This window comes from Bos mutus, chromosome 5 (assembly GCF_027580195.1).
Source record: "Bos mutus isolate GX-2022 chromosome 5, NWIPB_WYAK_1.1, whole genome shotgun sequence".
Taxonomy (NCBI): Eukaryota; Metazoa; Chordata; class Mammalia; order Artiodactyla; family Bovidae; genus Bos; species Bos mutus.
In genome coordinates, this window is record NC_091621.1 from 89921351 (window position 1) to 89947694 (window position 26344).

The 26344-nt window shown below is 38.9% G+C and overlaps 1 protein-coding gene across 1 annotated transcript in view; it reads right to left on the bottom strand.

Annotated features, from left to right (window-relative positions):
* The window catches only part of DNAI7 (dynein axonemal intermediate chain 7), an 88156-nt gene that overhangs the window by 3327 nt on the left and 58485 nt on the right, over positions 1-26344 (bottom strand). The window contains 6 exon segments of the mRNA XM_070371209.1: positions 1144-1311; positions 4066-4196; positions 4199-4279; positions 7607-7763; positions 10881-11041; positions 12082-12157. Coding sequence (XP_070227310.1) covers positions 1144-1311; positions 4066-4196; positions 4199-4279; positions 7607-7763; positions 10881-11041; positions 12082-12157 — 774 coding nt within the window.

Sequence of the window (26344 nt, forward strand, 5' to 3'; positions counted from 1 at the left end):
AGACTCTGTGAAGTAGGAGGAAGTGGGTTTTAATGATCGGTGGTCCTTGTATGTATTTAATTTCACTTGATTTATCACGTTTGGGAAACTGCTGAGTCATTTACTCTTTTCAGAAATCTTCCATATATGCACTCTGGAAGAAGAAAGAAAGCAGACAAAATGGGATGCTGCGCAGACTACCTCTGCACTAAACTGACCAGCTGTGGTTGTGCTCCGTGTGTCAATATGAAGATCATTCTACAGAATATTAAATTTGAGAGAACCCTAGATTTTTCAGTTTAGTTCAGTCGCTCAGTCATGCCCGACTCTTTGTGATCCCAGGGACTGCAGCACACCAGGCTTCCTTGTCCACCACCAATTCGCAGAGCTTGCTCAAACTCATGTCCATCGAGTCGGTGATGCCATCCAACCATCTCATCCTCTGTTGTCCCCTTCTCTTCCTGCCTTCAATCTTCCCCAGCATCAGGGTCTTTTCAAATGAGTCAATTTTTTGCATCACGTGGCCAAAATATTGGAGTTTCAGCTTCAGCATCAGTCCTTCCAATGAATATTCAGGACTGATTTCCTTAGGGATTGACTGGTTGGATCTCCTTGCAGTCCAACAGGACTCTCAAGAGTCTTCTCCAACACCACAGTTCAAAAGCATCAATTCTTTGGCACTCAGCTTTCTTTATAGTCCAACTCTCACATCCATACATGACTACTGGAAAAGCCTTGACCTGATGGACCTTTGTCAGCCAAGTAATGTGTCTGCTTTTTAATATGCCATCTAGTTTGCTCATAGCTTTTCTTCCAAGGAGTAAGCATCTTTTAATTTCATGGCTGCAGTCACCATCTGCAGTGATTTTCAAGCCCAAGAAAATAAAGTCTCTCACTGTTTCCATTGTTTCCCCATATATTTGCCATGAAGTGATGGGACTGGTTCCCATGATCTTAATTTTTTGAATGTAGAGTTTTAAGTCAGCTTTTTCACCAGAAATCACTGGATTTCTAGTCTTGCTATTTATTCCTTCCTTTCTAACTATAATCTCATATAAGTGAATATAGAAAACTCATTGGTATACCTTAAGATTTATATAAAATGTAATACTTGCTAACATTCTAAATGTCCATCACATTAAACTTGGAAGGATTCATTCTTACCTTATAGTTTATAACAACATAAAGATGAGAGTGTCCAGTAGGGAAGATATTCAGTCCAGCCTTTTTCAAAGCAATAATGAAAGAAACAGGAGTCATCCACTTTTCTTCCAAAATAGAAGAATGATTTTTGTTATTTACTTTGATTGAAGCTAACATGCAGAGGTTTTCCTAGTTTCAATAAGAAAAAAGAAGCTTTTATATAAGTAAGTTAAAGAAATTATTACCTCATTATCATTCCAGGTCCAGCTGTTAGGTTCTTTATACAAAACTATGGTTTTTCTAGTAATCATGTACAGATGTGAGAGCTGGACCATAAAGAAGGCTGAGAACTGAAGAATTGATGCTTTACAACTATGGTGTTGGAGAATATTCTTGAGAGTCTCTTGGACAGCACAGAGATCAAACCAGTCAATTCTAAAGGAAATCAACCCTGAATATTCATTGGAAGGACTGAAGCTGAAGCTGCAGTACTCTGGCCACTTGAAGGGCCAGAGTGAAGGGCCAAGTCACTGGAAAAGATTGAGGGCAGGAGGAGAAGGGGGAGACAGAGGATGAGATAGTTGAATGGCATCACCAACTCGATATATATGAGTTTGAGCAAACTTCGGGAGATAGCGAAGGACAGGGTTTGTTGCAGTTCTTGGGTTTGCAAAGAGTTGGACACAACTTAGTGACTAAACAACAGGAACTATTTTTCGTTTTTAGAAAATCCTGTATTATCCTATATTAAAAAGAATGCAGGACAGACATATTTTAGGCTTGATCCAAAAGGTCCACCTCAAAGTTTCCACATTACCTTAACCAGTTTATCAACTTTTCTCAGGCTCATCTGAGCAATCCAAGGATCTCTTTGGTTGCCTACTTTATAAATTATGATCTAAGAATACTGCATGTGCTCCTGTTGAAGTGGAAGAGCTATTTGACAGCAACCATGTTGCAACTTTTAAAAATCATAATTTTTTATATGTATAAGATTTTAACATAATAATGCAAAATTATTATCCAGTTTTAAAGTTTGAAAAGTGGTAATCTGGTGTATAGAGTTCACATCTCTCCTCTGACCTTAAAAACCAAGTGTGATGATCTTCTAGCTTTCCTGCCACATTCATAAAGAATTTCAGGTTATATCTTTTTTTTTAAAAAAATCTCTTTTTAAAAACAACTTTCATGAGGTATATTTTACATATCATAAAATTCATGCATTTCAAGTACACAGTTCAGTGATTTTTTTTTTTTTTTTGGTAATTTTGTTGACTGGTACAACTATCACCATAAATCAGTTTTAGAACATTTTCATCCCCTCAGTGAAATCCCTTACGCCTATTTATATCCATTCCCCACTTCAGCCTCAAGCAAATACTAAATCTACTTATTGTCTTTAAATTTCAGACTCTGTAATTTTTTTTTTTTTAATTATGAAAGTATAATAACATATTTAGAGGAGATTTGGAAAATACAGAACAAAGTTACATATTGTTCTACTATACATTAGTTATTTTTTAAAGTAGATAAATTAAGATTTTTAGTTGGAGTCTCAATAGAGTGAAGTAAGCCAGAAAGAAAAACACCAATACAGTATACTAACGCATATATATGGAATTTAGAAAGATGGTAACAATAACCCTGTGTACGAGACAGCAAAAGAGACACTGATGTATAGATCAGTCTTATGGACTCTGTGGGAGAGGGAGAGGGTGGGGAGATTTGGGAGAATGGCATTGAAACATGTATAATATCATGTATGAAACGAGTCGCCAGTCCAGGTTCGATGCACGATACTGGATGCTTGGGGCTGGTGCACTGGGACGACCCAGAGGGAGGGTATGGGGAGGGAGGAGGGAGGAGCGTTCAGGATGAGGAACACAGGTATACCTGTGGCGGATTCATTTCAATATTTGGCAAAACTAATACAACATTGTAAAGTTTAAAAATAAAATAAAATTAAAAAAAAATTAATAGAAGAGACAGAAAAGTAGAAAGATATAGTAGGCCTGAAAAGCACCATGAACCAATTCAACATAATTAACAGTTATACAATTTTCACACAATGCTGCTGCTGCTAAGTCGCTTCAGTCATGTCCAACTCTGTGCGACCCCCATAGGCGGCAGCCCAGTAGGCTCCTCTGTCCCTGGGATTCTCCAGGCAAGACTATTGGAGTGGGTTGCCATTTCCTTCAATAGCAGGATACAAATTCTATTCAAGTTCCCATAGACTACAAACTAGGAGACACTGCAACATAACCAGGAACATAAAATAAGGTACAAAAATTTCGTGGTCTACAGGTATTGAAATCATAGAGTCAGACTCGGTAGCAATGGAGTTACTCAAAAGGGATTTCAAACAGCTGGGTGCTATCTTCCTGTGATAAGATCACTCTAAGACTGGGCCAAAACCTCTGAAAGTCATACTGCAACCATACTTAGAGTTTCACCAATTGCTCTATTCCTAGTAACTTTAGGGCACAAACTTATACTTTACTTTTACATGTTATTTCCTATATACTCAGTATTTTATTTAGAAACTACTGCTACTGCTAAGTCGCTTCAGTCGTGTCCAACTCTGCGACCCCATGACGGCAGCCCATCAGGCTCCACCGTCCCTGGGATTCTCCAGGCAAGAACACTGGAGTGGGTTGCCATTTCCTTCTCTAGTGCATGAAAGTGAAAAGTGAAAGTGAAGTCGCTCAGTCATGTCCGACTCTTAGCGACCCCATGGCCTGCAGCCTACCAGGCTCCTCTGTCCATGGGATTTTCCAGGCAAGAGTACTGGAGTGGGGTACCAGCTCAAGGTATATTTTCAATATATTTATAAAAGACATATTTCAATATGTAAATCATCAGTGATTGACTGTTTTGACACACACTCTTATAGTCATCAAGAGATTTAACTCTTTGGTATGACTTGCTATAACAGCGGTTTACCTTGATTTGTATTTGAAGTTCAGTAAATACTGTAGTTATAGTCAGAAGTACTTTATTCACATCAAGTGGTCTTAGCTCCCATGACTGGTATGGCATATTAATATGGGCATCTTGAATTAAGGTAACAGGACAAAAGTTTCCAGGTTGAATGTTATAAGCCTCTCTTCTGATTTGTAAGACACGTTGCTGATGCCATCAGTTTTCCACTGTTTACCTTTATAATTAGGATTAATAAGACATTAGTTCCATTTTTTCCTCTGCAAAAATAAGATGAATGAAACTACTCCACTAACTTTAATATGTATAAATTGATTTTTCACACTGAGAATAGGATCACAACAACAAACCATCTTCACTGGAGTTTCTTCCTGTCTACAGGATCAAGTCCAGATTCCTCAGCATGGTCACAAGACTTTCAGAATGAAGCTCTGACTCTCATTTCTGGCTTCCTTCTTTGCTACTTCTCAGACTTCTTTCCAGTCACACTTTTCTTTTCTTCCCCAACAACATCATAAACCTGTAAGCCTCTGCACATGCAGTTCTTTCTTCCTAGAGAACATTTCCCTTCCTCTTTTAGAGAACCTGTCTTCATCTTTCTTTTTAAAGAACTTTAAAATTCTCCTATCTTGAGTATACAATTATTTTTAGTCGGTTTACCCAGTTTTGCAATCATCACCACCATTCAGTTTTAGAATATTATTATCCTCCCAATAAGATTTCTTATGTCTATTTATAGTTAATTCCCATTTGCATCACCAGCCCCAAGAAACTATTAATATACTTAAAGATTTGCCTTTTCTTTACTTTCATTAAACACAATCATATAATAAGTGGTCTTTTGTGTCTCTTACAACTCAATAATAAAACATAACGCAACTTAAAAATGGGCAAAAGATTTGAATAAACATTTCATCAAAGAAGCTACATGAAAGTATAGTAAATACATAAAAATCGATGCTTAACATTACCATGCATTAGGGAAATACAAATTAAAACTATGAAAAACCATTTCACACCCACTAGGGTGGCTCTAATAAAAAAAATAGGTAATAACAAATGGTGGCAAGAATATGGAAAAATGGGGAACCTTGTGCTGTGGTTATAGCTCCTTTGAAAAACAACTTGGCAGTTTTTAAACAGTTGAACATCAATTTACTCTTCAACCCAGAAATTCCACTCCTACCAATATACCCAAGAGGAATGAAGACTTATGCCCACACAGAATATACTACATCAATGGTCTCTTGGTCTCTTAAGGACCTGCTCAATATTCTATCCTAGGAGAAGCTGTCCTTAGCACTCCAGATGGGACCCGGTCACTGCTCTGCTCCGTAGCACTTTCATCTATCATATAGCCCCTCACTACTCTACCCCCTTGTGTATGGTATCTTTCCCTGTCTGCCTCTCCTACAACTTTGAAAATTCCTGGAAGAAGGAATCGTGTCTCATTTATCTCTTTCTTATTGTTTAGCATTTTATGAAAGGAATGAATCATTCTTTTCCTAGAACACCCTCTTCATTTCCACTTGGCTTTCTTGTCTTCTCACACAAAAGGTTCCACTGGCTATTTTTGACTTAAATTTTTTTAATTTTGCATGTATTTATTTGAAAATTTACTGGAAAAAAGAAATAAAACACTTTTAGGCATTAATTTTAAAGCATTCAATAAACAATAGTAGACAGGAATATATAATATTGTCCCTACGCACTTAAACTCTCCTCCTATTGAGGCCATCCTCCTAATGAAAATTATCTTGGATAATGAATAAAGTAATAAATAATAAAGTAATTCCCAACCTCAGCTGTCATTCCCATCTCTCTCTAGTTTTCATCCCCATACACCTACTTTTTTTAAAACTTTTTAAAAAATTGGTGTATAGCTGCTTTACAGTGTTATATTAGTTCTATTTTTGACTCTTGAATTCAATATAATAATTATATTAGAAAACTAAGTTATATATAGTTCCTCTCTCTGTTTTTACATTTACAAAATTATTTTAATTTATAACCATAAAAATTGTTGTTTAGTCGCTAAGTCATGTCTAACTCCTGGTGACCCCATGGACTGTAGCCTGCCAGGCTCCTCTGTCCAGGGGGTTCTCCTGGCAAGAATACTGGAGTGGGTTGCCATTTCCTTCTCCAGGGCATCTTCCTGTACCAAGGATTGAAACTCAGTCTTCTGCATTGGCAGGTGGATTCTTTACCAGGGAAACCATGGAGTTGTAGATTACTGCCATATAATTACTGCAGTTAGAGTCAAATTTTACTTGTTGTATTTCCCTGAATCATGTGGGATAACTGATCTTGTCTAATTCTAATTTTAATTTGATAAATAAATATTTAGGAACATTACCATTAAAGGAAAGGAAAAGTGAAACCTCTAAAGCAACATGAAAGGAAAAAATTACCCAATGTTCATTTTGATATATTTTATGGTTTAATGTATTGATAGAAATATACTGTTTTTAAAACATAAACTATCTCTACACTAAACATCTTGTGGTTATGTCTGTATAAGCAAAAATATAGTGTGTTGTAGCAACCATAAAAAAATTTAAAGTACAAAATAGTCTCTAAATTCTCTGCTCCCATAACTAAAGTAATAGCTCTGTGCTTTAGTTATCTTATTGTCTAGACCTGTTATCTAGTATGTAAACCTTTTCACAAATAAATGGATGTAGAATAATTCACCTACATTAAAAACAAAGCTATTCAACTTTCATCTAAGAGTCCCCAGACTTGCATACATTAATTCACAAGACCAAGACCTTTCAAAGTTTAGCCTGCCAACCCCAAATCAGGTATTTGTTAATAATTGGTGAATGATTAACTTGTATTTGTTAACACTTCTGATTTATTGATATTTAACAATTTGAATAAGCAATAATTTCCCATGGTTCAGTAGTTAAAAGTTATCGAGGCATAAAGTGGTTGGTTTTCCTCTTTCTCAGGTTTCCCATTTGCCCACTCCCCATCCTCGGTTGTTGTTTAGTTGCTAAGTCGTGTCCAACTCTGCGAACCCATGGACTGTAGCCTGCCAGGCTCATCTGTCCATGGGATTTCCCAGGCAAGAACACTGGAGTGGGTTGCCATTTCCTTCTCCAGAGGATCTTCCCATCCTAGGGATTGAATCTGTGTCTCCTGCTTGGCAGGCGGGTTCTTTACCACTGAAGCCACCTGGGAATACACCCATCCTCAGCACCTGGTTGTAATAAGCTTTGCAATTTATAAATCATTAACATTAAAATAATCAAATTTTAATCACCCCAATCTGAATTATTTGGCCATTTCAAGAGAGAGTAGGCTTTTCATTTGTTTTTGATTTGCTATACTATTTGATATTTTTATTCATTTCCTTCTTTTTAAAAACATCCCTATTCATTTCCATCAAAAGGAAACAAAGACCCTAGAATAGGCACAGAAATATGTATGATTAGAAACTCAGTTTACATTCTCCATTTCCTGTTTTGATTTAAGGATTTATATTATTATACCTCTTTTCATTACATAATTATCAAAGCTGGTTAAGGCATCATTGTACCTTCAGCATCCCACCTTGCAACCATAGGATTCTCAAAGAAGATTACATTCTCGTGAACTTCAAGCGTGACCTCTATGGGTGGAAAAACATTTTCTGCTTCAAGGTCTTCTGTAGTTTCCGGAGGATATGTATATTTCTGCAATCCCTCTTTGAGTATCTTTTAAAAATGACCAAGATAACACTAAGTTAGAAGCTGACTGGTAAGAGTTTATGATGCAGAGTTATGCAGAGTAAGCTGTGTATGTTAAATAAACACTGCAGTTTAGTCACATTTCACTATAGATTGACAAACAAAATGTCACAACAAAATTAAAACTAATGATTGAGGGGAAAGAATCACTACATTTGAATGTAATTCAGAACTCTTCTATAAGCCAGATTCTAGGCTGGCTGGGACTTAACTATTCATTTTATTTCTCCAATAATTCTATGAGATATGTGTTGAACAGAGAAGATAACTGGGACTTAGAAAAATCAATTAATGTGCCAAAGATTACAAAATGACTTCAAGAAGGCACCAGAAGGCAAAAGTATTGGATTGGCCAAAAAGTTCATTTGGGTTTTCCCCTAACATCTTATAGAAAGATCTGAACAACAAAATCTTAAAAGATTTGACCAACCCAGTAGATATATAGGACCCCAAATCTCATGTTCCAGTAACTTTGTTAGGGTGTGTGGGTGAAGACAGAAAGAATAAGCAACCTTTTGAGAAGCGTGGAAATAAATGAATGAAATTAAAAATCATCATATTGCATACCTTAAACTTATGTAGTGTTATATATCAATTACGTCTTAAAAAAGCAGGGGGGTGGTGATGGGGAGAAAGTAAATTAAGCCAAGAGCAGATGTCCGTGGGATAAAGAAGATTTGTCTATTATCAGAATTTAGCAGAGACGGATCTAGGAAAGGGAAGATTACAAATGTTGCAAAACAGAGGAAAAACTGGTTGGGGAAAATTTCTAGAGGAAGTATGAGATTATTTAAAAGGGACTTAGAAAATGAGGAAGGTCTCTTTGTTGCAGGAGAGAAAAATAAGTGTGATGGAGAATACTCTGGCCTCAAATAGAGCACTTAGAGTAGTATCAGGATACCAGGACAAAATTCAGGAACACCAGATCTTTGTATGCATCCTTGAAATTCCCGGTTCAGGCTTAGACCTTCCTATGGATAAAGAGTTTTGAAAGCCTACCTCCACCAAAGGGTGTCTTTCTGGACTCCACTCTGCTCTTCAGATATTTCTGAGGTAGGGAAGGCTGATTCAAATAGATTCTTCAAAGTGGCTGTGTGCTAAGTCGCTTCAATTATGTCCAACTCTTTGCGACCCTATGGACTGTAGCCCGCCAGGCTCCTCTGTCCATGGGATATCCCAGGCAATGATCCTGGAGTGGGTTGACATGCCCTTTTCCTGGGAATCTTCCTGACCCAGGGATCAAACCTGTGTCTCCTGAGTCTCCTGCATTGATGGCGGATTCTTCATTGCTGAGCCCCTGGGGAAGCCCCTCAGAGGGGCTACAAACCAAATTATCTCTCCAGGGTCAACCTAATAACTGCATTCTCATTTATGAGAAGGGGAAAGGAACAGCAATATTATCCCTGCTGCTGCTAAATCACTTCAGTTATGTCCGACTCTGTGCGACCCCATAGACGGCAGCCCACCAGGCTCCCCCGTCCCTGGGATTCTCCAGGCAAGAACACTGGAGTGGGTTGCCATTTCCTTCTCCAATGCAGGAAAGTGAAAAGTGAAAGTGAAGTCGCTCAGTCGTGTCCAACTCTTAGCGACCCCATGGACTGCAGCCTACCAGGCTCCTCTGTCCGTGGGATTTTCCAGACAAGAGTACTGGAGTGGGGTGCCATTGCCTTCTCCGAATATTATCCCTAAGAGGGTAAAAATTAGTTTAGAGGGGTCATGAAAAAATTGTACTCTTTTAGGTATAAAACACAAATATACATACAGCACATATGTAAATATACAGTATACATGTGGTATTAATACTTTATGGGGGACAGTTAGGAAAAAAGTCTACAAAGGCTCTTTGGAGGGGTGATAATGAAAAAAAAAAAGATAAATACTACACTAACTCAAGAATGCCTATGCATAAAGAAGTTATGGCTTCTTCTAGGTTCCTCTGTCCATGGAGTTCTCCAGGAAAGAATACTGGAGTGGGAAGCCATTCCTTTCTCCAGGGGATTTTCCCGACCCAGGGATTGAACCCAGGTCTCCTGCATTGCAAGCAGATTCTTTACCATAATGGGGTATTATCTGGGGGTGTAGGCCACTAAAAGTTAAGTCAATACTAGAGCAAATGTTACTACTTACTGAAACAAGAGCGAGAACTCCTTGAAAAATGATTAACAACTGCTACCATCAGTATCCTTGTTACTCAGTGAGTGCTATCTGTGCATCAATACCACTGGCAGTGCCCACATCAGTGCTTTTCAAACTTTCATGTGCAGTTACTATGCAGATTCGGTGGACCTGAGGTAAAGTCCCAAATGATGCATTTCTAACAAGTTCTCAGCTGCTACAGATGCTGCAGGTTCATGGACCACACTTGTATATCAAGAATACAGACCAGTGGTTCTCAAACTTTGGGGTATGTCTTGCTAAAACACAGACTGCTGAGTCTTAGCTCCAAACTTTCTGATTCAGTAGGACTGAGGTGGGGACAATGGATTTGCATTTCTAGCAAATTCTCAGATGATGCCAAATGACGTTGATGCTTCCGGTCGAGGGACCACATGCTGGGAACCACTGATTTAGACTAGAATCCACAAACTATGGTCCTTGGAAAATCCAGCCCCCACCAGTTTTTGTAAAATAAGTTTAACTGGAACACAGCCATGTCCATTCATTTACCAATGGCTACTTTAATGTTACAATGGCAGAGTTGAGGAGTTGCAACAGAGCTGGTATGGCTCACAGAGCTGAAAATATTTACCACCTGGCCCTTTACAGAAAAAATTTGATGACCCCTGAAAATGACTGTCATTATTAAGGCCAAATTGGCATAATATAAACAGAGTTACAGGTTTACAATTAAATTAACATGTATGAATTCTAGTTTTAAAATCCGTTATTATTTCAGATTCCTCTCCTTTAGTATCTGATTTTGATTCATAAATTCAAGACAGCTTAAAATTACATTTTCCGCATTTGTGGTTGTTTAATAGGGTTAAATCATTTTAGGGTTAAATAGATGTTAAATCATTTCAGATAAAGTTAAAGCATGAGAAATTATTTTATCCATAAATTTTGATTCAAGAATCAACCTACTTCCACAATCATCCAGCCCTTCATTGGTTTACACTGTGGAGGAAGCTCCAAAATATCCAAGTGGTACACTCCACCCAGGGTTGTGAACTGGCATAAATCAACCTCATTTTCTTCAAGGAAATAGGGCTTTTCAGAAGCATTCTCTAACAGCAACTCCTGTGCTGAAATTAATCAGATTGATTGAGTTTCTAAATAGATCACAACATTTCTGTATTTTCTTAGTAAGGAAATGAAAGCATTCTAATACTGGTAAAGAAAATTTTTATTTAGCAACTACACATTTTCAGAATGTGGTTAATTCAAAATCATTCACTTTAAAGTGGGAATAGGCATGCATAATATTAGGGTGCAGGGGAGGGCTCCATTTATATTTTTCATAGGTAAACTATCTCATAAGGATTACGGAAAAGTTATAATGATATAAACCTAGTTGACTGTTGACAAAAAAGTGTGTTGGAAAAAGTGAAGTGGACAAGAAGTCTGTTATAAAACTATGCTAAGAACTGTATAAAAAATACATTCCTAAGGAGTTTCTGGGAAAGAAGCAAAATGATAAAGTTAATGAAAAAGATTCCATAAATCTCAAACTAGAAGTTCTGCAAATTAGACATCTCTATCATCTTGACATTTAAAAACTGTATCCAATTGTTATTTGCCATGATAAGACTAAATACAAAAGTGTGAAGAAATTTCTAACTTCAAGTGTGTGCTTATGAATGTTCAAGGCAACATTGCTTGTAATAATAAAAAAAATTAGAAATAACCTTATTTAAGTCCTTATTAATAGATGATAATGTCCCATAGCATTACATAGATACTTTAAAAAGTAAGGTTACCAATGTGTTCTGACTTAGAATAATGTTGAATATTATTCATTTAAGTAGAATATGTATTGTGTTTTATGTGTGTATGTACAATAACAAATATTGTTAGGTGAAAAAAAAGTAACTTTCAATGAGAATATTCATATAATATGACCTGATGGTTTTATTTAAAATCAAAAAGAGAGAGATGGAGACAGAGTACAACAAATTCAAAAGAATTGTTAACACTGGTTATCTCAGTAGAGAGATGAGGAAGAATTTTCACTTTAAATATACTTCTGCAACATCTGAGTTGATTTTCTAATACCCTTGCATTTCTTTTGTAAGCAGAAAATCCCAGTCAAGTTAAATTCTAAAAATGTGACTTGGAAGAATACCTGCTGAAACTGTTTCACTTAGTAATTTCATCTCCATTTCATATTTTGTGGCTTCAGGTTCTTCCTGGACAGGACACTACAGAGAACACAAGGACGGACGGGGGCGATCGTCAGTGTCTGCTGCAGCCCAGAGTCACTCTCTTCCTATTCTAGTTCCCACTAGGTTTCTGCTACCGTAATTCCAGGACCCCAAATGGACACTTGCTCTGGTCTAAAACTGGACTCAAAAATAATACTTTAAAAATGAATTTAAATGAGAGCATATCTCCACAAACCTCACAAGGCCATGAGCTAGTCGCTCAGATTCTCTGTGGAAAACCCCCAAGCACAAAACAGAGGGACTAGGAAGCCAGGCAAGCTATACAAATATTATTTATATTGGCATTTTGGTTTTAGCCAAGTTTTTGATTTTGTCAATAAACTCTCTGAGTAATTCCAAAGCCTGTTTTTGGGTAAGCCTCTCAAGAAAATTAAAGATGCCATGCCCTAAGTAATGTAGACGATATTATTATATCCTGGTATAGCATAACAGAATACTACTGTGCAAAAAGAGGACAGAGGAATTTAAATATGCCATGTGGCACAGTGGTAAAGAATTTGCCAGCCAATGCAGGAGATGTGGGTTTGATCCCTGGGTCAGGACGATCCCCTGGAGTAAGAAATGGCAACCCTGCTCCAATATTCCTGCTGGAAAATTCCATGGACAGAGGACCCTGGCAGGCTACAGTCCATGGGGTCGCAAAGAATCAGACATGACTGAGTGACTGAGCACACACGCATGCCATTAACTTACCTTTGTGAACTTAAGCAAGTCATTTAAGCATTACGAGTCACAAAGCCCTGATCTAACAACTGATGTGGCATGCATCTGTGCACTAGACATATAATAGCTCTTGTAAACAATCCTAAGCTATTATCTTCATTTTACAAAAAGGGAACTGAAGCTTATGGAGATAACTGGTCTAAGGGTCCAATAAAATAATAAAAGTAAAGAATGCTGCACACTGTAAACACTAGATAAATGCAGTGCTACTATAAAACTTTAGCATGTGTGTGCTCATATTTGCAAACAGGAAGGATTATATCCAGAAAAATTCATTTGCCTTCAAACACCACCTGTCCTTTTGTACGGCAATAGAAGAACCTCATACCAGAATCCTAGTCAGAAGCTTAACATCAGTTAATCCCACCATGCTGCTCATCCTCGTCTACCATACAAGGCCCAGTCCTTCTTAGTAGATGATCTTTTCTCTTACTCTCATCACTATATTTTTTGTATCTTCCTCTTGACCAGTTTTAATACCATGCATTCTCTGCCAACCTTTTCATCTGGCCTCTGACACTTCTCACTTACTAATTCATTCATTCAATGAAGCTTTACTGAGTGCCTGAATTGTGCAGGCAGCACTAGATACTAGGAGTAAAAAGAAAGAAAAAGCGAAGGTCCTTGCTTAAGGAGCTGCCAGTCTATTAGGGAAGCAGGTCAACAAAATGGGTGCCATAGTGCAGGAAGGGGTCCACAAGAGAAATGCAAAAAAGAGTGGCTAATTCTGTGGGAAGACAGTCTGTGCGTGGTAAAAATAGAAAACCCTACAGGAAGGTGGTAAAGTTTGAACTAAATCTTGAAAGATAATTAGGTCTTCTCAAAAATGGTGGGAGAGAATTCCAAGTGTGAATGAAGGCGGAAACGTATGAAGCAAAACAGAGGGTTCCAAACACCCACAAGTGGTCAGGTATGTTTGGAATGAGACAGGCTAGGAGGGTAAAGATTTGAAGCTGGAGAGAGGCAAGGTCCAACTTGTGGAGAGCATTGGATGCCACTCTAAAGATTAGATTTTCTTCTATAGGTAGAAGAGAGCCCCCGAAAGACTTACTAGGAGAGTAACACAAAGAAATGCATTTGGAAAGGTTTTTTTTTTGGTGGCCAGATGATGACGTATTGCTTAGTAAAGAGTAGGGAATCCAGGGACTTTCTTGGTTGAGAGTCTGTCTTGCATTGCAGGGAACACGGGTTTGATCCCTGGTCTGGGAACTAGGATCTCATATGATACAGAGAAACTAAGCCCCTGTGCTGTGGCTACTGAGACCGTGTGCTCTGGAGCCCGTGCCACGACTAGAGGGGCCAAGCACCGCAACAAAAGATCCCACATGACGCAACCAAGACCTGATACAGCTAAATAAGTAAATAAAATAGAACAAACAAATAAATAACTATTCAGAATAGGAAGTCCGAGGTAAGAGGATCAGGGCACAAGTCAAGATAGATGCAATCAGGGTCATTAGAAGGAGCTTAGATGAGAGATGATGAGGAAGTAAATCAACATAGCTTGGATGGAGAATGGATATAGAAGACTGATTTTCAAACGCTTGGCTTAGGTAATAAGATAGATAGTGGTAACAATTATCAAGAAAAGGAAGAATTGCTTTGGGGGGAAAAAGTAGTAAATCTGATCGTGGATATGTTGAATTTGAGATACCCATGGGACATCTAAGTGGCCTTTGATATTCTCTACCATTAAAAAGCCAGCTGCATTTTTTTCTTACAGGAAGGATTTTCTCTGACAACAGTATCAAAAGATATCAAACCAACAAGGGAGTCAGGCTTTCCAATTCACAGTTTCAAACATTTGAGAATTCTTCAGCATGTAGATCAGACTGGTTTTCTACCTTGCAGGGAGACCAAAGAATTTAGACCTTCTCAACAGAACCTTGATAACCCCAGTACTTCAGTATGCAACAATAGGAATTTATCCGCATCTCTATCATCACACAATAGAATGATCTTGTATTTAGCTCAAAATATTGCCCTATAATTCACAATTTTTATAATTTTATGTTATTCTTTAGCTTAATTGACTCTTTTTTGAAGCTAGACTTCTAGAGAATGGAAGCAATGGGTCAATTTACACTCTGCTGCAAACTCCTGAATCTTGATAATTATTCTAGAATGTTTTCCTGTCATCACAGCTAGAACATACTCCTGCACAAAAAGTAAACTCCAAACCACATTTATTGATCCTATAATCCTTCAGCGTTTTACACATTTTAAAGCTCCTTCTGTTTCTTGGCAGTGAAGCTGGAAAAAATGTTTCTTTCTTGATATTATCATCATGTTTATATCTGCTAAAGAAAAGTACTCTTTCAACCTAACTGTTTCAGAAAATTTTCCACGTACTTTTTTCTTATAGCTAAATTTTAATATGTAGCATTTTGTCAAGTCTCATCAATTACCAAAGTGGAGTTTTTCTTTGAATTACACTAAATTTATAATAAATCTATTTTTAAAATAACATTTAAAAAACTGTTTGTGTGGAAATGTGGACAGAATATGAAGCAGAGAAGGTAAAGTATAACTTTTCAATGACATCTTGGCTCAATTGGTTTATGAATTGGCTTCTAACATGGAAGAACTTCATAGAACACTAGCAAAGTATTTTTCATTGCAACTTGATTAATGTGCAGTTACTGTAATGTGGAAATTATTTTAATATGTATGTAACTTGAATGTGATATAAAAACATAGCTTGGATCATGAATAAGATCATGAAAGCTGACTAGAAATTCCAGAAATAGATCTCAGGAGCCACTTGGGAATGTAGCATATGGCATTTCAGATCAATAGGAAAAACCTAGGTTTATATGGTAAGTGTTTTGAGAGAGCTCACTAAGATTTGAAATAAAATAAATTTAGATTCTCCCCTAATTTACACATTTAGAAAAGACAGAGGAACCAGAGAGCAAATTGCCAACATCTGTTGGATCATAGAAAAAGCAAGAGAATTCCAGAAAAACATCTATTGCACTTTATTGATTACGCCAAAGCCTTTGACTGTGTGGATCACAACAAACTGTGGAAAATTCTTAAAGAGATGGGAATACCAGACCACCTTACCTGCCTCCTGAGAAATCTGTAGGCAGGTCAAGAAGCAACAGTTAGAACTGGACACGGAAAAACAGACTGGTTCCAAACTGGGAAAGGAGTATGTCAAGGCTGTATATTGTCACCCTGCTTATTTAACTTATATGCAGAGTACATCATGCAAAATGTTGGACTGGAGGAATCACAAGCTGGAATTAAGTTTGTCGGGAGAAATATCAATAACCTCAGATACACAGATGATACCACCTTTATGGTAGAAAGTGAAGAGGAACTGAAGAGCCTATTGATGAAAGTGAAAGAGAAGGGTGAAAAAGTTGGCTTAAAGCTCAACATTCAAAAAAAACTAAGATCATGACATCTGGTCCCATTCACTTCATGGCAAACAGATGGGGAAACAATGGAAACAGTGAGAGACTTTATTTTGGGGAGCTCCAAAATCACTGCAGATGGTGACTGCAGTCATGAAATTAAAAGACGCTTACTCCTTGGAAGAAAAGCTATGAGCAACCTAGACAGCATATTAAAAAGCAGAGACATCACTTTGCCAACAAAGGTCCGTCTAGTCAAAGCTATGGTTTCTCTAGTAGTCATGTATGGATATGAGAGTTGGACTATAAAGAAAGCTGAGTGCCAAAAATTGACGCTTTTGATCTGTGATGTTGGAGAAGACTCTTGAGAGTCCCTTGGACTGCAAGAAGATCAAACCAGTCAATCCTAAAGGAAATCAACCCTGAATATTCATTGGAAGGACTGATGCTGAAGCTGAAACTCCAATACTTTAGCCACCTGATGCAAAGAACTGATTCATTGGAAAAGATTCTGATGCTGGGGAAGATTGAAAGGAGGAGGAGAAGGGGATGACAGAGGATAAGATGGTTGGATGGCATCACCAGCTCTGTGGACATGAGTCTGAGCAAGCTCTGGGAGTTGGTGATGGACGGGGAAGCCTGGCATGCTACAGCCCGTGGGGTCACAAAGAGTCGGACACAACTGAGTGACTGAACTGAACTGAACTACTTTACACTAAGTTCCAGATAGATAAAAGACCTAAATGTGAAAAGATAACTAAACCAATCAAAAGCCACAAAAATATGAAAATATATGATGAGAACAAAGGAGATTTGATATCAACAATTATCAGAGAAAGAAATCTTGATATTGTTGCTGTTGTCCATTGAGTGGTGATGCTATCCAGCCATCTCATCCTCTGTTGTCCCCTTCTCCTCCTGCCTTCAGTCTTTCCCAGCATCAGGGTCTTTTCTTATGAGTTGGTTCTTCATATCATGTGGCCAAAGTATTGAGCTTCAGCTTCAGCATCAGTCCTTTCAATGAATATTCAGGGTTGATTTCTTTTAGGATCAACTGTTTTCATCTTCTTACTGTCCAAGGGACTCTCAAGAGTCTTCTCCAATACCACAATTCAAAAGCGTGTGATACTGGACATCTGCAAAATGTCAGTACTGGATACCATATGTTTGATAGAATGTCTTGAATTTTCTTTCCCATCAAAAGAAAATCTATACAAAAGAAATTCAATTTTTTTCATCAAAACATAATTTACAGTTTCAGAATAAAGTGTTGGAACTGACTCTTGGTAAAGAATTGAAGATGAATTTTGAAAATACAATATCATATGGTTCATTTTGGATAAAAGATAAGAATGGTTATCCTGAGTGTGCCAAAGTCTCATTCATTCCTGTGCTTTTAATACTACCTATAAGCTGGTGGTTCCCAAACCCATGCTAGAGATGCTCTTCAGGCCACATACATTTATTTGCTCAGCCCTGGAAGTCTACACACACATATATGATGGGCAGATCCAACTTTTCCCTTAGAACCCCAGGTTCACATTTGCCTACTTGATATTTCCACTTTTGTGTCCTAAACTTACCATGCCCCTCCAAAAATCCTCTGGTTTCACTGTCACTCTCAACCAACTCAGCCCATTCCTGTCCACCTCAGTAAACTGTTTCAGTTCAGTTCAGTTCAGTCACTCAGTCGTGTCCGACTCTTTGTGACCCCATGAATCGCAGCACGCCAGGCCTCCCTGTTCATCACCAACTCCCGGAGTTCACTCAGACTCACATCCATCGAATCAGTGATGCCATCAAGCCATCTCATCCTCTGTCGTCCCCTTCTCCTCTTGCCCCCAATCCCTCCCAGCATCAGAGTCTTTTCCAATGAGTCAAACTCTTCGCATGAGGTGGCCAAAGTACTGGAGTTTCAGCTTCAGCATCATTCCCTCCAAAGAAATCCCAGGGCTGATCTCCTTCAGGATGGACTGGTTGGATCTCCTTGCAGTCCAAAGGACTCTCAAGAGTCTTCTCCAACACCACACTTCAAAAGCATCAATTCTTCGGCGCTCAGCCTTCTTCACAGTCCAACTCTCACATCCATACATGACCACAGGAAAAACCATAGCCTTGACCAGAGGGACCTTTGTTGGCAAAGTAATGTCTCTGCTTTTGAATATGCTATCTAGGTTGGTCATAACTTTCCTTCCAAGGAGCAAGCGTCTTTTAATTTCATGGCTGCAGTCACCAGTAAACTGTTTAGTTTCCCCAAATTAAAATTCAGCATGATTGTTTATTTTACCTCCAACATATTCCCAAACATATCCACCTTTCCACGTCTTACTACCACCTTTGTCCAAGCCACCACGACCTCTCATGCTTCTCGTACTATTGAACTTGATACCATGTTTCTAGGGCTTTCCAGGTGGCGTAGTTGGTGAGTGTTTGTCACTCAGTCGTGTCCAACTCTTTGCGACCCCATGGACTGTAGCCCGTCAAGACTGCCATGCTCTACTTTCCATGGGATTTTCCAGGCAAGAATACTGGAGTGGGTTGCCGTTTCCTTCTCCAGGGGATCTTCCCAACCCAGGGATTGAACCTGTATCTCTAGAGTCTCCTGCATTGGTGGGTTCTTTACCAACTGCCAGCCTTCCTTGGTGACTCAGATGGTAAAGAATCTTCCTGCTAGGCAGGAGACCCTACAGTCCTTGGGGTCGCAGAGTCGGACAGGACTGAGACTGTACACACATGCCATGCTTCCACTTTAGTGAAAGAAAGTGAAGTCGCTCAGTCGTGTCTGACTCTTTGGGACCCCATGGACGGAGGAGCCTGCACCAGGCTCCTCCGTCCATGGGTTTCTAGGCAAGAGTACTAGAGTGGGTTGCCATTTCATTCTGCAGGGAATCTTCCCAACCCAGGTCTCCCACATTGTAGACAGACGCTTTACCATCTGAGCCACCTTCCACTTTAGGCCCTCACAATTTGTTTTCTGCACAGTGGTCAGAATAACCTTTCTGTGTCATGAACCATGCCACTTTCCTACTTAAATAGCCCTCTAATGGCATCTTGTTGAATCTACAGTAAATCTTAACTTCTCCCTCTGGCCTGCAAAGCCCTGCTTCACCTGGCTTCTGCTTTCCTCTCTGACACCATCACATACCACTTTCTTTCTTGTCCACTCTACACCAGTCCACTGGCCTTCATCCTGGTCCTCACTTCTGTCTAATGACCTTTGTCATTATATAGCTGATTCCCTTTGGTCATTAGGGTCTCAGCTTAAATAAGAACCAATCGCACAAGCCATCTGTAACTATCCAATCTAGCTACTACCAGTCACTCCTACTATACCATCCTGTTTAATTCTGCATGTGGCATTTATTAAGATCAGCTATCTCCAGTTTTTTATGACTTGTTGGTTTCTCCTGACTTGCAAGTATTATAAATCATGAGAGTAGGAATCTCATTTGTCCTTCACCACTGTCCCCTGAGGGCCAGATAGTGCCAACATATATAAGTAGGTATTCAAAAAAATATTTGCTGAGTGAGTAAAGAAATAAGAACAAGGTCCAAGGTATGACCAGGTAAATGGGTGGTCCAGGGAAATTTGTGGGAAGCTGAAGGTTGTTGAATGTTAAAGGTAGGTTTTTTCATGTGGGCTATTCTTGTAGACTCTAAATCTATCCATAATGATGCCAAGAAGTCCTCAAATCTCTAAGGCTATTTCTCCACACTTTTTCCTCTGAGCAGAATAATTTCCTTTCCATCTAAACTCCTCCATATCTATCAAGAGATTTAGCTCAAATGCTATCTCATCAGAGAAGACTTCCAATCTGTTCAATTCTGTTCGTTTTTTGGATTCATTTCTCTCTCTTAACTCCTATGCCTAATCTCTCTCATTACATATATCAGGATATATGGTAACTATTACACTTCTCCTCAATCAAATTTCATACAGAAGATAATTAGTAAATTTTATGTTTCATATATATGTTTTACATATTATACATACTCATATTTATATTAAATATATGTGTGTGTGCTCAGTCACTTGGTCATGTCCAACTTTTTGTGGCCCCTTGAACTGCCAGACTGCCAGGCTCCTCTGTCCATGGAATTTTCCAGGCAAGAAAACGGGAGTGGGTTGCCATTCCCTTCTCCAGGTGATCTTCCCAACACAGAGATCGAACCTGGGTCTCTTGCATCTCCTGCATGGGCAGGCAGATTCTTTACCACTAGCGCCACCTGGGAAGCCCATGTTAGATATATACAATAGACATATACTCACATTTATGTTAAATCTGTTGAGAGTATCTTAAAGACAAAGGCTATTCTTTTAAAAATAATTTAATTTTATCCATTTATTGTTTGGTTGCATTCGGCCCTCACTGTTGCACGAGAGGGGCTACTCTGCGTGCGGGGGCTTAGCTACCCTGAGGTATGTGGAATCTTCCCAGACCAGGTATCAAACCCATGTCCCCTGCATTGGTGAGCAGATTCTTAACCACGGGACCACTAGGGAAGTCCAAAGGCTATTCTTAACTTGAACTTTAAAAAATTTCAAAGGTTCATATATTACCATGCATGTCCCTTAGATCACCAAAATATTTCTGAAGATAATTATTATTTTTATTTAAAAAGCAATATTTCTCATATTGTGCTACACTTAAATTGGGCTATTCTAAAATTTTTCTAAGATATGTTCATTGGGAAGACAGCATTAGCCAATACTGACAATATTATAGTATTAGTATTACTACTTATGTAAATGAACTGAAATGTGGTATTCAGAGCCCTCTAGTGGCATAATTCTTAATAGACCCATGAAAAAGGAAGACATAATTTGGACCATCTTTTAAATCTGAGAGATTTAATTTTTAAATTAACAAAGTACTAAATACTTGGTATTTATAATCATATCATGTATCAAGCATAATTCAGGTATTTTGGGCCATAAATTCCTATGTTATACTAAAATTTGCCTTGCAATCGGCCTCTGAATTTGTTAAAATGATATAGTATTTACTTACTAGCATTTCTTTATTAAAAAGAAATGTAGTCATACATTAAAATATGCCAACCTAAAATTATAAAAATAAGCAACTTATCCTAAAGAAAAAGCTTTAAAAATAGAGAAATTTCCCTCTAAAGCCAAATACAGTAAGTCTGCCTACTGATTTTACAATTCAGTTCAGTTCAGTCGCTCAGTCATGTCTGACTCTTTGCAACCCCATGAATTGCAGTATGCCAGGCCTCCCTGTCCATCACCAACTCCCGGAGTTCACTCAAACTCATGTCATCGGGTCAGTGATGCCATCCAGCCATATCATCCTCTGTCGTCCCCTTTTCCTCCTGCCCCCAATCCCTCCCAGCATCATTGTCTTTTCCAATGAGTCAACTTTTCGCATGAGGTGGCCAAAGTATTGGGGTTTCAGCTTTAGCATCAGTCCTTCCAATGAACACCCAGGACTGATCTCCTTTAGAATGGACTGGTTGGATCTCCTTGCAGTCCAAGGGACTCTCAAGAGTCTTCTCCAACACCACACTTCAAAAGCATCAATTCTTCGGCGCTCAGCTTTCTTCACAGTCCAACTCTCACATCCATACATGACCAGTGGAAAAACCATAGCCTTGACTAGACAGACCTTTGTTGGCAAAGTAATGTCTCTGCTTTTTACTATGCTGTCTAGGTTGGTCATAACTTTCCTTCCAAGGAGTAAGCGTCTTTTAATTCCATGGCTGCAGTCACCATCTGTAGTGATTTTGGAGCCCAGAAAAATAAAGATTCACATTGTTTCCACTGTTTCCCCATCTATTTCCCATGAAGCGATGGGACTAGATGCCATGATCTTAGTTTTCTGAATGTTGAGCTTTAAGCCAACTTTTTCACTCTCCTCTTTCTCTTTCATCAAGAGGCTTTTTAGTTCCTCTTCACTTTCTGCCATACAGGTAGTCCCTAGTTTACATACATTCATACAAACACATGTACACATACACAAACAAGTTGAAGTTTCATGAATTTATATGCCAGCTTTTAAATTTTATAATATATTTTGCCACACCAAGAAAATAGTGTTATGAGTGAATTTAGGGTTAGGATAGTTTCTATGTTGCTGTGAGTATAAAGGAATATGAACCTCACCATCATCCATAAATATTGCTTCACATTCTGAGTTCCAGCTGGACTGCAAGAGGCACATTTCTTCTGAGGCTGCTGTGAGGTTGGAAGTGAAACTTTCCTGTCACCATATGTACATATACCAGATCACTCCAGGGGTCACAACTGCAGAGGAGAGGGTCCCAAGAATTCCTGGTGACAAGCTTGTAGATTCCTTAAAGTAGCACAAATGGTTCCAGCATAGCCAACTGTAATGGAGTCTTAATTAAGTGCCTCCAAAACACAGAACAATCTTAAGGTGGGTTCTGGCTGACTTCTTTCATATGGCAAGTGTTCTTACACAAGTTGTTCACAACAAATCAAGTTAGGGCCTACTTTTAATCACTTAACCATCCATTCATTTGCTTATTCCTTCATCCACTCAACAACATTTAGGAGCTTCCCTGGTGGTCCTTCTCATATTGCTCATGGGCTTCTCAAGGCAAGAACACTGAAGTGGTTTGTCATTCACTTCTCCAGTGGACCTCATTTTGTCAGAGCGCTCTATCTTGGGTGGCCCTGCACAGCATAGCTCTTGAATTTGAGCAAACTCTGGGAAGTAGTGAAGGACAGGGAAACCTGGCATGCTGCAGTCCACAGGGTTGCAAAGACCAGGCACAACATAGTGAGTGAACAACAACTGGCAGTCCAGTGGTTCAGACTTCGCCTCACAATGCAGGGGGTGCAAGTCTGACCCTGGCCGGACAGCTAAGACCCCACATGATTCGAGGTCAAAAAGCAAAACATAAAAAATAGAAGCAATAGTGTAACAAATTCAATAAAGACTTTAAAACTGGTCCACATTACAATTGCACTCATCTCACATGCTAGTAAAGTAATGCTCAAAATTCTCCAAGCCAAGATTCAGCAATATGTGAACCGTGAAATCCAGATGTTCAAGCTGGTTTTAGAAAAGGCAGAGGAACCAGAGATCAAATTGCCAACATCCACTGAATCATGGAAAAAGCAAGAGAGTTCCAGAAAAACATCTATTTCTGCTTTAGTGACTATGCCAAAGCCTTTGACTGTGTGGATCACAATAAACTGTGGAAAATTCTAAAAGAGATGGGAATACCAGACCACCTGACATGCTTCTTGAGAAACCTATATGCAGGTCAGGAAGCAACAGTTAGAACTGGACATGGAACAACAGACTGGTTCCAAATAGGAAAAGGAGTATTTAAAGATTGTATACTGTTACCCTGCTTATTTAACTTCTATGCAGAGTACATCATGAGAAACGCTGGGCTGGAAGAAGCACAAGCTGGAATCAATATTGCCAATAGAAATATCAATAACCTCAGATATGCAGATGGCGTCACCCTTAAGGCAGAAAGTGAAGAAGAACTAAAGAGCCTCTTGATGAAAGTGAAAGAGGAGAGTGAAAAAGTTGGCTTAAAGCTCAACATTCAGAAAACTAAGATCATGGCATCCAGTCCCATCACTTCATGGCAAATAGACGGGAAACAGTGGCTGACTTTATTTTTCTGGGCTCCAAAATCACTGCAGATGGTGACTGCAGCCATGAAATTAAAAGACCCTTGTTCCTTGGAAGAAAAACAATGACCAACCTAGACAGCATATGAAAAAGCAGAGACATTACTTTGTCAACAAAGGTCCATCTAGTCAAGGCTGTGGTTTTTCCAGTAGTCATGTATGGATGTGAGAGTTGGACTATAAAGAAAGCTGAGCGCCAAAGAATTGATGCTTTTGAACTGTGGTATTGGAGAAGACTCTTGAGAGTCCCTTGGACTGTAAGGAGATCCAACCAGTCCATTCTAAAGGAGATGAGTTCTGAGTGGTCATTGGAAGGACTGATGTTGATGCTGAAACTCCAATACTTTGGCCACCTGATGCGAAGAACTGACTCACTGTAAAAGACCCTGATGCTGGGAATGACTGAAGGAGAGAGGAGAAGGGGATGACAGAGGATGAGATGGTTGGATGGCATCACTGACTCAATGAACATGAGTTTGGGTAAACTCCCAAAGTTGGTGATGGACAGCGAGGCCTGGCGTGCTGCGGCCCATGGTGTCGCAAAGAGTCAGACACGACTGAGCAACTGAATTGAAGAAAATCTTAAAAAATAATACATTATTGATTCCTATCACATACTAGGACCTGTGCTTACTGTAAATGTGAAGTGTATCAAGATATTCTTATCCTTAATATCATAACTTAGTGTTTAAGTTAACAATTCTAATCATTAAACTGAAGGATAGGAGCATAGTAGAAAGACATCTAATTTAGCCTCCCAATATGGGGAGAACTTTGTGGAGGTCAAGATTGAAGGTGATGGAATGAAATTTATATTTTAAAGCTGGACAAGAAAATGTAAGCATAACATATTCCCTGCCTGCACTGGCCCTCCCTACTGTACAATGGGCATATGCATTATGCATTAGCCAGACCTCCTGAAACGTGGGAAAGCTTACCACAAAAATCAGTGTTTTTACTCTTTTGTCTGAGGTCGGTAAGGTAAATTCTTGAAGGTTAGCATTCTTAGGGGTCATGGTGATTTACTGCTCACTTTGTTCATACTTACCCAGATTACGTATCTTTGGTGAACTTTATGTAAAATGTCAGTGTATCATTTTGATGTACGATCCTTTGCCTCAAAAATGTAGGTGACTATGCCTTGACTTCTAACAAGTGGAACAGTTCTCAGAGCTTCTGAGAGTCTGTCTCCCAGGTTATAGTGATCAAATTGGCTCAAATCAAATTCTTTTTTTTTCTTAACTCGATCATTAACTGAATTTTTTTCAACACATGTAAATCTTAAAAGACAAGTAGATGTTAGGCAAAGTGGATGAGGTTGATGGGAGGAAGGGAATTTCACAAGGACAGATTAGCAAGTGGAGTAGTATGAACAGAGGCTTATCATGAACTTTCCATTTCTTTTTTTTTTTAAACTTTACATAATTGTATTAGTTTTGCCAAATATCAAAATGAATCTGCCACAGGTATACATGTGTTCCCCATTCCGAACCCTCCTCCCTCCTTCCTCCCCATACCATCCCTCTGGGCCGTCCTAGTGCACCAGCCCCAAGCATCCAGCATCGTGCATCGAACCTGGACTGGCAACTCGTTTCCTACATGATATTTTACATGTTTCATTGCCATTCTCCCAAATCTTCCCACCCTCTCCCTCTCCCACAGAGTCCATAAGACTGTTCTATACATCAGTGTCTCTTTTGCTGTCTCGTACACCGGGTTATTGTTACCCTCTTTCTAAATTCCATATATATTCCATTTCTAAAACCAGAAACAGAAAAGGAAATATTGGGTTGGCAAAAAAGTTTGTGTGGGTTTTTCCATATGATGTTACTGAAAAATCCAAATGAACTTTTTGGCCAACCCAATACATTGTTTCATTTTTTATTAGGAAAGGAATGTGTGTTCAGTACTTATTTATTGAAAAGTCAAACAATACATAAGTATAAAGAGAATAAAAAAATAACTGATAGTAATACCATCCTGGGGCTTCCCAGGTGATGCAGTGGTAAAGAATCTGCCTGCCAGCGCAGGAGATGCAAGAGACATAGTTTCAATCCCTGGGTCAGGAAGATCCCCTGGAGGAGGAAGTGGCAATCCATTTCAGTATTCTGGCCTGGAAAATTCCTCGGATAGAGGAGCATGGCAGTCTACAGTCCATGGAGCCGAAAAGAGTCAGATGTAACTGAGCGACTAAGCACATACATACCATCCCAATTTTCTCATACTACCTCTCCTCCTGACCCCAAGAGAGCCACTGTTTAGTTAAGCAGGCTGTCAGATTTTGTTCTATGATTTCACAGATAAGTATTTTTTCCCTGGCTCAGACAGTAAAGAATCCACCTGCAGTTGCGGGAGACCTGGGTTCAATCCCTGGGATAGGGAGATCCCCTGGAGGAGGGCACGGCAACCCACTCCAGCATTCTTACCTGGAGAATCTCT